Below are 16,775 nucleotides of genomic sequence, written 5' to 3' on the forward strand. Positions count from 1 at the left end.
ATTATATAAATTATATTTGCTAAACTACCCACTAACACAAGGCAGGCACTTCCTCCTCCCTTTTTTTTTTTAAATTTAGCGCTTCTACAGCAGAAGGAACATTGGTTACCATTCCACCCACATTCACATCTCTAATTTTCACTATTGTTGTTCCATTTCATCTAGACTACAGCATTATAAAACAGACGTGAGAAAGCACAAAAAACCTCACTGTAGCCTGAGTTAAAACCGACTACATGGAAACCTGAAATAAAAACCTGGCATTAACTTGCTTTTGCTATCTGCTCTGCAATCCCTTAAACTAAACACACTCTTTGGTTATGCCATTCACTGCTCAAGTGATACTTGGTTGTTTATCATCATCTTTTTACTTAATCACAGTATAGGAACCCATGGAGCAAGTTTAAACCTCAGCTCACTTGGAAATGTACACAAAGTCCTGAAAAACAGGCTTGGCAATGGCATCATCAGCAAGCCTTTTATACTGAGAAGTGTTAATAGGTGTAATTAAAACTGAATGATGTAGTTTTCCTCCCAACATTCCCAAGAGGACAATATTTTCTTTCATACAATTCTGCACTTCCCTCTGACAAGTTTTGACATGCCAGCTTGCTCAGGCTCCAGTCTGAACACGTGCACACGCTCCACTAATACAACAGTTCCCAAAATTTTGTCTGAACAGTTCCATCATGCAGACCCCGTTATCATTCTACTTATGCTATACCAATCTGCCACCTCTGCAGCTTTGTTGACATAAAATATCCATCAAAATGTGGATGTTACTTTAGCTCAAAGTGAATGTCTTTCATTTAGTCACAAAAGATAAACATAATACAGGATATAATGGAAGAGTTTACTTTCAATAACCTCTGAGTGGCTTAAAATCCTGTTCAAACATGACAACAGTTCACAACTGGCTTTTAATTAATTGCAGCTTAAAAAAAGTCAGTGTCAGCTGCTTTGCCAAAGACAATAGCTCTTTCATGTCACAATTTCAATTGATGACTGCAAGCACCACAGTCTCCTAGGCAGCATGCACTAAACGAAACTCCAGCCCACAGCTACGCAGTACATTTAAAAAAAAAAAAAAAAAGGTATCATTTAGCTGAACAGGAAAAACTTTTGAATGGTGAAATCATCAACTCAGTCACAACTGCCTAAGTAGCTTCTCAGAAAGAGGCAGATGAGACCTTAATTCACTACTTACATTATTTTACACAATAAAATGCAGAGAAGCATACTAAAGTGCTGTGCTTCATTTATTCTGAAATCTCAAGCTGAAGAGTTCTCCCCATTCCAGACTAGACTTAGTTCACACTTGAGATATTTTAAAGGTCACCATGAAAAGTGTCTTTAAGCCTTATTAATATATTCAAATCTTTCATAGTATATCTGCCTCAAAAGCTGCAAATCAGACTGGGGGAGGGAAGAAAACAAGTTCAGACGTGCCTACAAATAACAGAAGGCAAAGAAAAAAAAGGCTATTTAAACTTGAGGAAAGCAGATCCAGAAAAATCATTTAAAACCACAACTTACACTTCTGAAGTAGGGCTCTGTTTGTAAGAGATGGAGCACGAGCTATCACTGCTGAGGGGTCTGAGAACTGAACAGAGGCACCGCATTTTGAGAGCGTTGTGACACAGCTTGGCTCAGCAACCCCTCTACTGCAGCTTTTAATTTCCTAGGGCTAAACTTCCCAGTCAAGCTCCTCTCCCAGGGACTGCTGCTTGGCGTATGACATCAGCCTGCACACTTGCAGGCTCAGGGATCCTCCAAAGTGGGGGAGGCACAAAGAGTTTTCTGACTCAAGCTGATCTGTATTCCATGCTCCAGTTACTCAGAGTAATTGTGATGTTTCAGCTCCACAAATTTTATCCAGACTGGTACGTCTGTGATGCAAGTGTAGAATATGCTTGGGATATGTTATCTAAGAGAACACAAGAATCTAGCAAAATTAATATTTGAAGATTTGTGAATAGCCTTCTTGGTGCTGAGAACTGGCTCAATACTTGCCACTTAGCAAAATAAAAGAGGCAGGTGTTTGTCAGTAATTTTTGGCTGCTTTTTCATCAACTTAATTTTCTTTTGGGAACATTTTTCTTTTGTTTGTTTTAAAATAAACACAGTGCTGTTTAAACAAAGTAAAGAAAACTTAACACCACACTCCACTCCTCCAAAAATTACATACCTAATGCTGGTTACATTGGGTCTGCACTGTCCATATTTCTTCAGAAGAGTCTTATGTCCACTGATCAGTGGGAGTTGTTAAACTTTTTTTTTTTTAATTACGCTATCCACCTTTCAGTAATTTCTATATTTAAATACCTTTCCTCTTGTCATTTTTGGATGCAGTCCACACAAAGTGCCAGTCCTAGCTTCTGCCCCCTCTTTTTTTTTATTGGACTTTCTCCTTGTACTGAACTTTATGGCTTGTGATCTTCCCCAGGTAGGTAACACTTCATGTTCCTGGCACTCCTTACTCTGTTGTAATTACTCATTTCTGTACTTTGTATCCAACTGAGTTTCTTAATCTGATTGAAACTCATTCTTTTACACCTTCGGTTGCTCATTCTGTTCCTTCTCTTACTGGAATGCAAGCATATGTCTATGATCAGAAGCACACAGAGGAACCAGAGCTACTTTGACTAAACACCACATTATCAAGGCAGTACTGCTCTCACCAGCTGTCAGAGACTGAAACGGTTAATGATTTGTGCATTCTAGGAGACTTTTTTGCAGGCTTTTGACCTCTGATGGGCAGTTGGGCCCATCCCTCCCTCCAGTGCTGAAGGTGTCAAGCCCTGAAAAGGCAGAAACAGCCGAGTTTATACCTCTGATGGCCCATTAAAGCCCATCCCCCCCTCTGCCAACTTGAAAGGTGGGGACCAGGCCAGGCACAAAAACTCTGCGCAGGCCCAGGGAGAGGTTGGAGGCTGGAGGCATGGCCCGTGACACTGACCATGGATATAATAACTCATAACTTCTTGGAGTGTGGGGGCTTCTCTCCTTCACCCCCAGCAGATCAAGGCCACCACTTCAACTGACAGACATGGAAGCTGCAACTACCAAGTGTCATCGCTGGATCCCGTGGGCGGTGACTATATACATTTTTTCCACTGTTATCTTTTCTTTTTCCTTACTCTCCCTTACTCTTATCCTGTCTTTCTCCCCTATGCATTTTCTCCTCCCCCCCAAAGGTTATCTCTATGACAGCACCCAAAATGCTAGCATACCTGTTGATGCAAAATTGTTAAAATAAACCTTACCAATATATGTTTTCAGACACCGATTATTCAGTGTCGTTTCACTCTAATCCACCCCAAGGGAATTATTGATAAGAACCCGGGTTACCCCCCTCCCCTTTTCCTGGGGCGGGTCGTAACACCAGCTAGCAAAATTCTCACCTAAAATAATACCATATATTGGATCACCTACCCTTGCACTTGAACTGGGATCTTCAAGAAAAATTATGAGATACTAGAAACAAACCTGAAACAATGGAGTCACACAGGTATGACTGTTACAGAATAAAGTAAACAAAACAGGGATCCTGTACACTGGCACTATAGCCACTATAAGAAGGGAACTGTGGAGGATATATGCAAAATACTGTACTCTGCCAGAGCCACTACCCAACTGTACCTGCCAAACTCCACCTCTTCAGCTCTAGCCAGTGGCTTAAGACACAATTACAAGATACAATGACTGATTTGAAGAAAAATTACTGAATCCTTCAAACTAATTGATTTGGAAAAAAAGTATACAATAGATCCAAAACAATTTCTGAGACAAAATGCACCTACCAAATCTCAAGACAGTATAAAATTTGAGAAATTATGTTGTGTACCAACTCTAACACACGGATAAAACTTATAAAGCCACAACTGGAACCAAGAGAATTTGTCTCCAAACTTAATAGAAAGCTTTTGTTGTTGTAGTGATTATCAGAGGAAAATACAACCTCAGAAACAGATAGCTCTGGAACCTGAATTCCTGTTTGGGGCTCCATTAGGTTTTATTCCCATTTCTTCATGGTCATATACACTTAGGTCCCTAATAATACTTATTTTAATAGTTTATTAATAATTTAACTTATTAAATGAAATATGTTTGTGGCTTTGAAGATTTGAACATCAAAAATCTCTTATTCTTTAAATAATATAATTAATTGCCTTCACACCTCACTACATATTTACATACACGTGCACATATGTGAACATATATGCACACACATCCCCTTATTATGTATTAACTGAATAAAAGCCCCCACGTTGCTGCTGCAATGGCAAAGAAGAGAAAGAGGAAACAGACAGGCATTCATATTGGATGCCATTTAAAAAAAGGGGGGGAAAAAAAAGGCAAAAAAAAAAGACGGTCACATTCCAACTGAATACCCCTTTTAAATCTCTAATTCCACCCAAAGTACTGCTATTTAGAACTGGTTTCACAAAAATGCTATTCAATTTTTTGTCTAGAAGTCCACAATGATTCTGAGTAACTTAACATCCTGGGGTTTTTATTTATATATATATATATATATATATATATATATATATATATGCATAGACACAGATTCTTTACCAGGTGTCAACAACATTTTAACAGTTATTACAACACTCCTTGAAGAGCATGTTTAATATCTCAGCAAATGACATATAAAAACCTCATATGTGTAATATTCCACCAAACCAGACAACTGCTTACAATTTTGATGTTACAGTGATCCAACTGGTTAAAGAAAAAACACAGTTAATGCTTCAGTTAATGACAGCCAATTTTCTTCAATTTATTTTTAGTCAGTGACAGTAAAAAAACAACAATATTATATTTTATAGAATAAAGAAAACCAAAACCAAAAGAAAATAAAAGTTTCTGAAGTTTCATCTAGGGCACCTAGCTAGGAGATGTTTTTGATTTCTTTTTTGTTGGTATGGTTCCCAGCAAAAACAAGTGAGCCTAATAAACTGCAGAAAATACTAATTTTGTGATATAAGAATTTGACTTAAAATTATTTGCTAGGTTTTTTGTAAAAAGGCTTTCAGAGGCACAGTTAATACACACCTGTTCATTTTATGAAGTGCACAGAATTCATGGTAAGAAATAATTTTCTGTAGACAGTAAGATTGTTACAAATCAAATATGTTCAATACCGAACCACTCCAGATTGCTCCTTTTTCCTCTCTCTAAAATGCCACTGCATAGCACAGCTGTTACAAACGTGATATTCAAATCCAAGTATTCCACAAACACCCATTTCTCTCTCTTATTTTTTGCTGGTATTAAAACACAAAGAATGGTTTTGAACCCTCTGCTAAAATTGTACTCCTAAAAAAAACCAACAAAACATCATCTTTTCTTAAAAGACTTAAATCTTGGTCTTTTATCCAGTATTAAGTGCAGTGCAGTTGTTTCATCATTTTACAATCATGAGTATCCTCAAACCTCATGGTAATTTTTACATTAAGTTTTATAACAGATGCTTTTACACATTAAAAACATCTCAGCTAAACAGACAAGGAGACAGTTCGGACTATTTTCCAATCAGTCTGTTATTCCCCTCTTTCTCCATACTTTTAAAACAATGTAATTAAAAGTTTTCTGGCATTCCAAGAGGAAAAGTTCAGAACTGCTTCAAGCCACTTTCTGATTTCTTCATGGCAGTTGTCTCAAGCTGAATATTTAGTCAAGCCACTTGCTAATTACAGCAATGTTGGGCAACAAAAATTAAGGTATTAGAATAATAAAATAAGGGTAATTAAAAACAACAGGATTTAATTCTGTTGAGTCACGTTTTGCAACACAATAGCATTAAACAGAGAAATGTCTATCACAACTTCTCTCCCTTAAGCTATCTCATACAAAAAAACACAATTGCTTTGAACCTGCTTCCACAACCAAATTATTTAACTCCTCTATGATACTTATATTGGCTCTGCCAGGATTTGATATCAAGCTGACTTCACAGACCTGAAGCTGAATTTTTCTTAGGACAATCTATGCACAAAGAAACATGAAGGAGAAGAAATGCTTCTCTTCTCCATTTGCAGAATAAACAGGTTTCCTCCCTCACATTTCTATCACTGTTTCTCAGAGTTCAGAAAGTCAGGATAATCCTTTACAAGAATCTCCAAATCTAAAGAAATGTAGATGATCACTGTCACACATCATCTTCCATCTATAGTTTAAATCCCGGACCTTTGTATGGAAAGAGCATAAAGGCACAAACAAACAAAAAATCTAAGCCCAAGAGTATTAAAAACCCCACAGGCACAGATCACCCAAGTATTTTAACCATTTATCAAAAATGGTACTAGAAGAGGGCCATTTGAAAGAAAGCAAACACTAAAGGATTTCATCACGGAGTTTTAAACTTTTTTTGTCCTACTGAATTTTAGTAACAAAAACTTATCTTCTTTCTGCCTATACTGTAATGTCAATTTGCATCTTGATTTTTTAAACCAGGGTTGAAACATATTTGCATGTATTACTAACAAGTGATACTTAGGTTTTTTGTCTAAAACTAGGGGGTTTATCTTCATAATATTATGAGTAAAGCGCATAAATATGCCACATGATGTTGCTGTTAAAATGAAATTTGAGTTCCTGAAAGAAGCTAACACTATAGTAAAAAATCAATTGTGCTCCTCTTCATTTACAAAGTGCTAAGAATACTCAAAATTCTTGAGGATGGATTTCTGTCCATCACAAGAAGACAAAAAAGGAAGGGGGGATAAATAAAAAAAGAATATATATCTTGATAGAATTTGTCCTATGGCTAACCTTCAAAAGGAGGTCATGGTTCTGTCCTGCACCACACAAGCAAACATAAAAAGCCCCAAAATAACATGATTCAGCTTGTGGGTCATCAGGAGAATACAAATACATAGCAAAAGTTTGTGAAAGCAGATTTCTTGAATTAAATTCTGGCCTCAATACTTTTCCCTCAAAGTGATACAGGCCATCCTCTATGCAAATTGAAGGCCTGTTCAAAAGCTGAGCAACCTACATCATGTTAACTTGGCATCCTACTTCTTACACACACAAAACAGTAATTTTGTAAACTTAAAAAGCTCACACTTGCATCACTCAAAAGTAAAGCTAAGGGTATACGATTATGAAGTTAAGTACATACAGACACACAGGATTTAACAGGGTTAAGTTACAGTGCACCAACTGTCTAGAAAGCCTACTAGTAGTCAATTATGCCATGATTTTACAAACTTGTTTTGATCTCAACATTTTTAAAACAAAGATGACAACCAGTAACATTTGTTTTACATATTCAGAGTCCAGCATGTGCTCTTTCAATGAAAAAATTCTTTCAAATAGTCGATAACACTGCCAAAAGTGACAAGCTGGTCCTGATCATACGAAACAGCTTTGTGTCACGGGGCTTTTTGTTGTTTTTTTTTTTTTTTTTTAAATCAATATTTTTTCCTTAAGCAAGGTTTACCATACCAGACACATGTCAAAAGAGACATCATAGCTTCACAATGCAAGTATGTTGCACACCTTTTGGTATCAGACTTAAAACACCACAAAGTAAACATACCTGTGTTCTGTGAGAACATTTACTGCTGATGGATGGTTGGCACAGTACGTAAGGTATAAGCTTTTCATTTGAGGCATCAAATTTAGAAAACATCCTCCAACCCTCTGCTGAGCTTCAGGCAACCTAAAAACAGAGTAATGAATATGAAAATACTGTAATACCAACCAGACAGAAATAAATTAAAGCCTAGAAAAGCAGTGTATATTGTATGCTGGTTTTGGCTGTGGTAGAGTTAATTTTCTTCACAGTGGCTGGTATGGGGCTGTGTTTTGGATATGTGTTGAACACGGGGTTGCTAATATTGACATGTTTCTGCTATTGCTGAGCAGGGCTTACACAGAGCCAAGGCCTCTTCTGATTTTTGTACTGCCATGCCAGCAAAAAGGCAGGGGGAAAAAGGGAAGCTGGGAGGAGAGACAGCCAGTACAGCTGACCCCAACTGACCAAAGGGATATTCCATACCATAGGACATCCTGCTCTGTATAACACTGGGGGAAGAAGAAAGAAGGGGGGATGTTTAGACTGATGGTGTTTGTCTTCCCAAGTAACTGTTGCACATGAGGGGGCCTTGCTTTCCCAAAGATGGCTGAACACGTGCCTGCCCATGGGAAGTGGCAAATTCTTGTTTTGCTCTGCTTGTGTGAGAAGCTTTTGCTTTTCCTATTAAACTGTCTTTATCTCAACCCACGAGTTTTCTAGCTTCTACCCCGTTCCCACTGTGGGGGAGTGAGCAAGTGGCTGCGTGAGGCTTGGCAGCTGGCTGGGGTAGAACCAGGACACACTGTCTGTTTGGTTTCATTTTGTGATTTTTGTTTTGTTGTTATTTTTGTTCAGGGTTTTTTTATAAAAATAACAGATAAATTTCTATGGTTACTGACCAGCATCATACAGTTTTCTCCTCCTTCTGCTTACGCCACCAATAGTATAGGCAGAATATAATACATACCTGTAGAACTGTCATTCAGTAAAATATTTTCAAAAATTAATGGTAATTAGCACCTTCTTTAAGGAATTAAATTTTCAGTGAATATACCCATCTGTTAGAACAGTTTATGATCCACTTATATATGCCATGACAAATCTTAAAAGCACTATTTCAGCAATTAAGACAAAAACTGGACGGAGTAGCAACAGGATTCTCTTCCTTTACCTTACACAAGCAGAGATGATTTAAATAGGATTTAAATATTCATTAAAAGATCCAAGTACCCTCTTAAGCTCTAATAACACAAATAGAAACCAGTTACAGTGCAGTAACAGGCTGTTTTTACACAATTGTCACTCATCTTCGTTTTTAAGGACCATAAAGCACTTTTATGTTGGGTTGTAACCAGGGCAAGAATGCTGCTTTACCATCATCAGTGCAGAAATACTTTCTATATCTTTCATGTTCAGATACACCACATTTGCTAAACAGTGAAGGAAAATTTCACAATTCTGTTCAGAAGAGCTTATTTTGTCTAGCATAAAATGGTGCTTAAATAACAGCAGCCTCAGTGACTTAAAAAAAAGATGACTTAGAAGAAAAGCTTACTTTCACACACTCTTAGTAAACCTAATCAGTTTTGATCAAGTTTTCCAGAGAAGTATACACATATTCATATAAGTAAAGAAGGACAGGATATGAAGGAAGACAGTATGAATATACACAATGTAATTTTCAAAAGTTTTTAGCAGAAACTGTTATTGCACATTGCAGCAAGAAAATATCTGGAGCATAAATATCTGAAATTGGCTGCATGACTCCAGCTTAGAACTCGTACAATCAGCAGAGAGTACAAGTCTGACTTCTGATTTCTGCATCAATATAAACAGGGTGAGGGTGAAAGAAAGAGTGCAGCTCTTCCAGTCTTATTCCTATTAACTCCTTAAGCTGTATAGGTGAGATGTAAAAAAGCACACTCACATACTTTTTTATAATCTCAAATAATTTTCAAGTTATACACCAACTGACGGAAAAAAGCATATACTCTAACCAGCCATGCATCCTAACTGCTACTATGCCCCCTTTCTCAGAACCACACAGAAATACCTATACAGGGCTGATTCCTATGTGAGAACAAATAAATTGGACAAACAAAAGAGCAATATTGTAAGAGTGTCAGAAGGGATGAAACTCTTCGACAGAGCGACTCCCACTTGAAGGACTAAGCCTCTTCAGCTGTAGGCTGTAGGGTATGGCTAATAGCCAATTGTATAACCCACACTGAAGCTAACCAGAAGATGGGACACTAAACTTTCATCAGTCTTAAACTACAAACTTGTTCCTGACACCTTGCCTAAACCCACTGTACAACATGTGCACGACGAAGTGTTTCAATTTCTCCATGCACTTGCTCTCCTTGCATAAAGACTGCATTTCCTAACAAAAGTATGCAGAGTCTTTGCTTCTTTGCAAGATGAGACAGTGGATTTTGTTGTTGTTGTTCTTGTTACCTATTTTACTACTCTTAAACCCAGTATTTCACTCTGCTATAAAGCTAAATGAGTCCTCAGTAAGTACTCAATAGATATAGTGTTTGTACAGTCAAAGGGCTCCACGCAAAGATCAGTTCCAACAATTCTCTCTTGAAGAATATTGTTTTTCTGAAAAAAAAATAATTTTAAAAGTCAAGATTTTCTGTAGTTGTCCTGAACATGTACATAAAGTTCCTAGATATCAATATTCAGTATATTCCCTCTGGAAAAAAGTGAGAGATGCTCCAGTGAACCTCAGTAGAAGAGAAAACATTCAGCTTTCCAGGACAACCACTCCTCCAGGCAGGGGATGTTCCCATCCCGCTCAAACAGAGTCATCTTGTCCCACTCCTTAGGTCTGCTCATAGTAATCAGAATTCAGAGTTCATGCCAAGAAATACTCCCCCAAATTTCAAAACACTAAGTCTATCTCCTACTAAGCTGTTCAGTCCCTCTGCACAGCGTGGGAAGACCTACCCCAAATGAAGTCAAAACTGACTGTAGAGATGTTCAAAATGCGAGGCAGGGGAAACACGCTTCCTGATTTGAAAGCGATGTTCATTACAGACACCCGGAAAACGACAGCTGAATCCCCAGCACACACATCATGCCAGATACACTCTGACCACATTATCAGCATGCCCTATATTAAAGGCTAGGGCTCATATTGTACTGTCTGCATCTTTATTTCTCTTGGGAAAAAAAAAAGTTTAAATTGTGAGCAGCATTGATTGTCTGGTTTTGCAGGTTTTTAGGGGAAAATGAGGGGCAATCCCCAGCATACTGACAGAATGCTATTCTTACAGCCTGCCTAGCAGCATTTCCTGCCTAGCAGCTGGTCCCCTTTAAATAAATCTAAGCATGAGCTAATAATACATTCTTCGAGTAATAGATGCAGCCAAAGTTGCAAACTCTGAAGACATATTCAAGGCATATAACTCAGTATTAAAGAGCAGGAGGCTCCAATATACAGTTGCTAAAAATGGTTAAATTCCCATTTCATACTGTAGAGATGTGGGTGGAGGGTGAATTATGGCTGTTTGCACCAAGCAGACATCTGTGTCTTCTCCGTCTGCTTTCTTTTAGCAGAATCAAAGACTGACATTATTCTCTTTCATGTGTTGCACATGCATTGCCACTTTATACTGCACATTCTTTGTTGAATTAAGCTAATTAAAAGACTTTATAAGTGGGTGGCAACTTATCCCCTTTAACTTTTCTAATCCATGCACTAGTTGCAGGTGTTCTACAATTTTCAGTAGATAACTTATCTATACCTCCTTTAACTGCTGAAAAACTAACAATTTAATGTGTATCACCACATCATACAAACCCTTTGGTAATTAATGTGTTCAATAAAAAGCACAGTTATTTCACAATTCATTCTGAAGTTGTCATCCCAATATTCTTCTCATATTTGGTACTTTAATAAAAAAGGAATCACATAAATATTTATACATATATATAAACTATAACAACTTCAGTTCTAAAAACCCAAAGGCATCTTTTAATTCTATTTACAGATGTAAGAGAACCAAAACAAAGGCTCTGCTGTTGTAGACATGCTAGAGGAATCATCATATGACTATATCTAAACTACCTGACATTATCTGCTTGTTGGAGTTATATCCAATGGCTATCACTTCTGTTTCTCCAGATTTAAAATGGGCTCCCTCTGCCTGGTAATTTAAGGAAAGAAATAAAAAAGTAAGTGTAATTGAACAACAAGGTTAGTTTTAAGACAGATCAAAACCAGCAATGAGAACTGAACTAAAGCTGGCCTGACAGCTAACAGAAAAAAGGTGACAATACAGAATATCTGATCTTCTCCACTTCCTCCCACAAAGATAAACAGCAGAATTTACTTCCACTCTCTCAGCCTCTTGAAGGAGCTGGAGCATCAATAGTAAGTTTGCCATGCTTGCAGGAGGTCAGTACAGAGAATGCCTTGAACTTAAAAGCTGATAGCAGAGAAGTGAAGGTCTGTAAAAATTATTACAGGATAATTGCGACTAATGACTCCAAGAGATGCAGTTTGTGAAGAAACATAGGATTGGATGTCATCTCCAGATGCTTCACAGTTAACAAGGTTACTGAAATAAGGGGCCACTTCTCAACTTTCTGAGCTACTGTTTGCACAAAACTAGGCAGTATTCAACTCATTTACAACACTTCAGTCTAATTTTCAATGCTCTCTTCAAAACCACACCTTTCACTAATTGTCTCTTTGCTTTACCTATCAGACATCAGTTACTATGCATGTTTGTTTCAGGATATCTAAACTCGTTTGTGTTCATATTTACTTAATAGTGATAGTCTTGTTTCTGTTGATACTCATGATAACCAAAAGTAAAGGATGATACTTGGATAAACCCTTAACAGACTTAATTTGTATCTGCACTCCAAAACTAAACCTGAAACACTAATTAGTTTTGGATTACATTTAAATAGTCTCCCTCTCACACCCTGGCTTCTCCCTTCCTTTTTTTTTTTTAATTCCATTCCACTTCAGGAATAGAAGTATCTGCTTGCACTTAAACACAGAACACGATGACACAGTTACTGTGACTGCAAGAGAAGGGGCATGAGGAAGAGGGGACAAAAATCGAGCTATGGTTGCTACAGGGCAAGGGGATAAGTCTGTGATACTATCTAAAAGACTTCAATTTCCTACAGAGAAGATTATACCTAAGCAGTTCATGCAGGCTGGTGTCACACCACTCAGACCTGTGTGTCATGTGCCTGTCCTTATTGAGAAATACAGCCATAGACTGACAGCTTCTGTTCCCAGGTAAATGGAAGAATTTTTTTTTGGAGCAGGGGTTCAAATTAGGTTCAATCTCCAGCTACAAAAATACCCATAGAGCAATACTTTCAGTGTGATCATTTCAGCCAGAGATTACAAAGGCAGAAATAACCCCACAATGTGGACAAGTTCAAGGAGGACAAACCTCTAGCAACAAACCAGAAAAGCTTCAAGGCTGTGAGCAGGGTGGAAGGGTGGCACACAACTAAAATCAACCCAAAATTCAAATAACTGTTTCCCCCTAAAACACAGAAAGTACCCCTACAGCATCTTATGTTCCAAAAAAACCCCCACAACCCAATGTTTAACAACACGAGGATTAAATAAGCCAAAGTGGTGCAGGCAAGAAGAAGTACGGTACGGGAAAGTTTCTGCTGCTGAAGTACATGCCAAGATTTGTTAAAAAGAAAATTCAAGTGAAAAACTGTCTTAAGGTGGGTGTGGAATTTAAAATTCAACTCATGCCCAAGAACACAAATTTTTTTGAGCAAAGTAGGCCGGTAGCTCTACAACAGGCAGGACATTGGCATTTGTTCATTCTGACATGTCAAGTTAGAAAAAACACCCCACTGGATGTTGCAATGTGAAGTGCCTCAATGATGTAACTTCTCTGCCAAAAATAAAATAAAATGATAAATCTATTTTCAGCCCTGGAGCTAGTCTGGGTTTACAGAACAGATTCACCAGCCAAAAAAATATGGTAAAATGACAAAGAGAAAAAAGGCAGTAGAGCAAGCATTCTTCTACAGGATGGGAATCATGATGGACTAGATTCCAAACACAAGGACACTACGATGAAAATTAAACTGAAAATACAACTTGGCACAACAAGCATATTTATGGAATGACAATAATACAAAATATTTGCAGTAACCCTTCAGTAACTCCAGGGCATCACTTCCTGTGCCCACCTACTAGCATCCAGTATGTACCTAGTTTATTACACAGCAACATTTCACTTAGTAGAAAGAACAAATAAAGGACATTATGCATTAATATTTAAGGCATATGATCTCCTACTCCACCTTAACAAAATGTTTCAAAAGATGACAGTTTGTTCCATGCAAGGTACTTTATTTCCCTAACTTCTGATTCACAGAAACAAAATCACGGTAATAAAAGAATGAGAAAACAAAGCACAGTGACAAGAAAAGAAAGGAAACATTTAAGTTTGTTGACAAATGGTCACTTTCAAGGATTTAGACACTTTACTGATGAGGTCTGGAATGAATATCCTTCTTTCTCACACACAGCATGAAAGAAAGACCATTTCAAGAATGTTTCCATTACATTGCTGAACAGTCATCTGAACTACACCATCCTCCCTTCCCTTCCCTTCCCTTCTCTCAGGTCTAAGTTGTATAGAGGCAGGAGAGAAGGGCAGAAGACAGGTGGTAGAAGGGAAGTCAGCAATAGTCCCAGGCATAGTGGAGATGCAGCTTATACTTTGTCATGACAAAGCTGCTTCTTCACGCAGAGCAGCTCAGAAGGGAGGAAGGAGAGGTCAAAACAAGACACACTAAGAGGACCTAAAGATCACTGTTGCCAAAAGAGGTATTTTCTCCTGCATCCAAGACATTCATTCATTCATTCAGCAGACTGAAACTTGTCTAAGCCCTTAAATTCAAGCAATTCAAATTACTAACTTGGCAGAAACCAAGAAAATTTGGAGTAGGAATGTGACCATGTAGACAAGGAAAATGACAGAACTGAGGTTAGAAACAGAAATTTTACTTTCAGTGGAGTTTTAACACCAGAAAGTTGTTAGGACAATGCAAATGTGATATGGTCACCTTCTTTCTAGCATCCCCAAGTGCTGAGGTAACAAGCTGAAAAATACCAAGTTACCAATTCAGCCTCAACTACAGAAAGAGGAGAAGTGTCTTCATCCCCTTGTTTCTGTGCTTCATGCTTCCTATAGCAGCACAAGCACTGAGGGGTTTTATTTAATTCAGGTTGTTCTTTCTGTCTATCCTGGCCACCTCTCCCAGCACCTTTTCATGACTACCATTGTTCAGGTCAGAATACTAAGCACAAGCATTCTCAGAATGCGCTTCATCCAAGTCACCTCCTTCTCCACTGTTGCACCATTACATAAGGTCTGTTCATTCTTTCTCTTACTTTTAAGAAAGTTCTTAAAATTCATGCCCCCAAAACAAAACCCACCATTTCCCTACTAGTATGCAATTGCATCATGGAAATTTGTAAATTGCCGTTAAACTAAATCAAAATTTCTACCTCTGCAACTGCATCCTAGGGCCAATATCTATCTGTACAAGCAATCAATATTCTCCAAACACCTATTACTGTACTGCTGTGGCAACAATTCTTACAGTGAGAAGAAAAAAAATTATGCCCAACATTAGCAACAAATAAAGTAATAAAAAAATATTTGCATGTTAGAATTTTACTGTATCTCATATGCATAGTACTTACTTGGTGCATTCTTCTAAAGACTGTACAAGCATTTGCTGGAAAGAACTTATTTCTTCCAGGTTTCCCATTAAGTATGAAGTATTTGCCAAGGTTAACCTGGAGCCAAAGTAAATAAAACATGCTTAGGTTTGCAGTTATTGACTAACTGTGCATTAATACAATCTACAGTGCTAAAAGAAAGTGCTTACTGGTTCTTAGATCAAGGACCTGACTGTTTCAGTCAGCAAGAAAACTGAATAAAAGCAAGCCCTGCCTCAAGAACCTCATAGTCCACAGAGGAAAATACACATTGACATTGAAATTTTGACCACGTTAACCCTCCCCAATACATGAGAGATCTCAAACTTAATTTAAAACAGAACAAACTCACATACTTTTCACTGGCTTGTAATGGTCGCAGGTAGTTTGAAAGCATTGTTTGTAGCTCCTTAGCATACTCATTTTCTGTTTCTAATATATTTTGTAGCACCTACAATAAATGACAATTGCTAATTGGTATTTTTTAAGACCAGTTTTAAAGCATACTAAAATTTACTTAGCATAAGAAAAACTTAAATGAGTGTTCCTACATTAAAAATGCAAGTATCAGCAAGAAAGCATTGAATACTATACATCTATGAAATTCATAGGGAAAAAAAAATCCACTATACACATGATGAGCCATCCTTCAGCCATATACAAAAACAGTGGTAAGCTAACAGGAATTTCACTACTGAAAAACTTTAGTGCAAAATCTGAATGTTATACAGAGTGCTCTTCCAAACCCAGGGCAATTATTCTTCTTATGTTCTTCAGAACAGTCACAGATCATCAGAGGCTGGTAAAGCACAATAGAAGTTGTAAGAGAAAAGAACAAATAATGTTGTTTTCTCAGTCTCAATTACAACACATTACAACTAATCTTGCTGGCAAAGTGTTTACTTATTCAGATGCGCTGTTCTACCTAGAACATCTGAATATTAATGGATTTACAAATAACAAGTAGTTTCCAACTTTATTTAGCAAAATGTTTAGCGTTATTACATTATTTTTAAATGGGGCTGCCTAACCTTCCACTGGGAATACACTACCATGAGAAAACTACAACAGATTCTGATGTAAAGCCAAGAATTTATAAAATACAGCACACACTTGGTTTTTGGCTGAATATAAACCAACAACTGGAATACCCCCAAATATGTACAGGAAAACATTTTACTGGGCCATCTCCAGGGAGTCTGCTTTAGGATATCCTCCAATATAGTCACATCAGGTTCTACTGTGCTTCTAGATGGCAAATTATTTTTTTCTCCAAAAAGTTAATGGTTTAGTAAGACAATCAACAGAACTAAATGCAGTTCAGTGAACAGAACTGAACTTTGAAAACTTATTGCTATTCACTGGTCATAAGCCACACCACAAACCTTCTCATTTCGCTACATGCCATATTTGTCAAGCCTACAGTAATATCTCATTTCAGCATTTATAAGAACGACTGTAATTGACTGCATTATTCACTGTTGTAGTCAATACTCTTTCTTAGGA

General features: G+C 37.5%; 1 protein-coding gene across 7 annotated transcripts in view; it reads right to left on the minus strand.

Moving 5' to 3' along the window:
* ARHGEF7 (Rho guanine nucleotide exchange factor 7) overlaps positions 1 to 16,775 on the minus strand; it is a 126,076-nt gene that overhangs the window by 37,712 nt on the left and 71,589 nt on the right. For all 7 annotated transcript variants that reach the window (XR_010428530.1, XM_064646493.1, XM_064646495.1 and 4 more), the window contains 3 exons: positions 15,626 to 15,720; positions 15,252 to 15,347; positions 7,553 to 7,675 (listed from right to left, as the gene is read on the minus strand). Coding sequence is in view for 6 of the 7 variants with exons in the window: in XM_064646493.1 (XP_064502563.1) it covers positions 7,553 to 7,675; positions 15,252 to 15,347; positions 15,626 to 15,720 (314 nt within the window). In the remaining variant the exon portion in view is untranslated. The remainder of the gene's footprint in view (positions 1 to 7,552; positions 7,676 to 15,251; positions 15,348 to 15,625; positions 15,721 to 16,775) is intronic.

Source organism: Pseudopipra pipra, chromosome 2 (genome assembly GCF_036250125.1).
Source record: "Pseudopipra pipra isolate bDixPip1 chromosome 2, bDixPip1.hap1, whole genome shotgun sequence".
Taxonomy (NCBI): domain Eukaryota; kingdom Metazoa; phylum Chordata; class Aves; order Passeriformes; family Pipridae; genus Pseudopipra; species Pseudopipra pipra.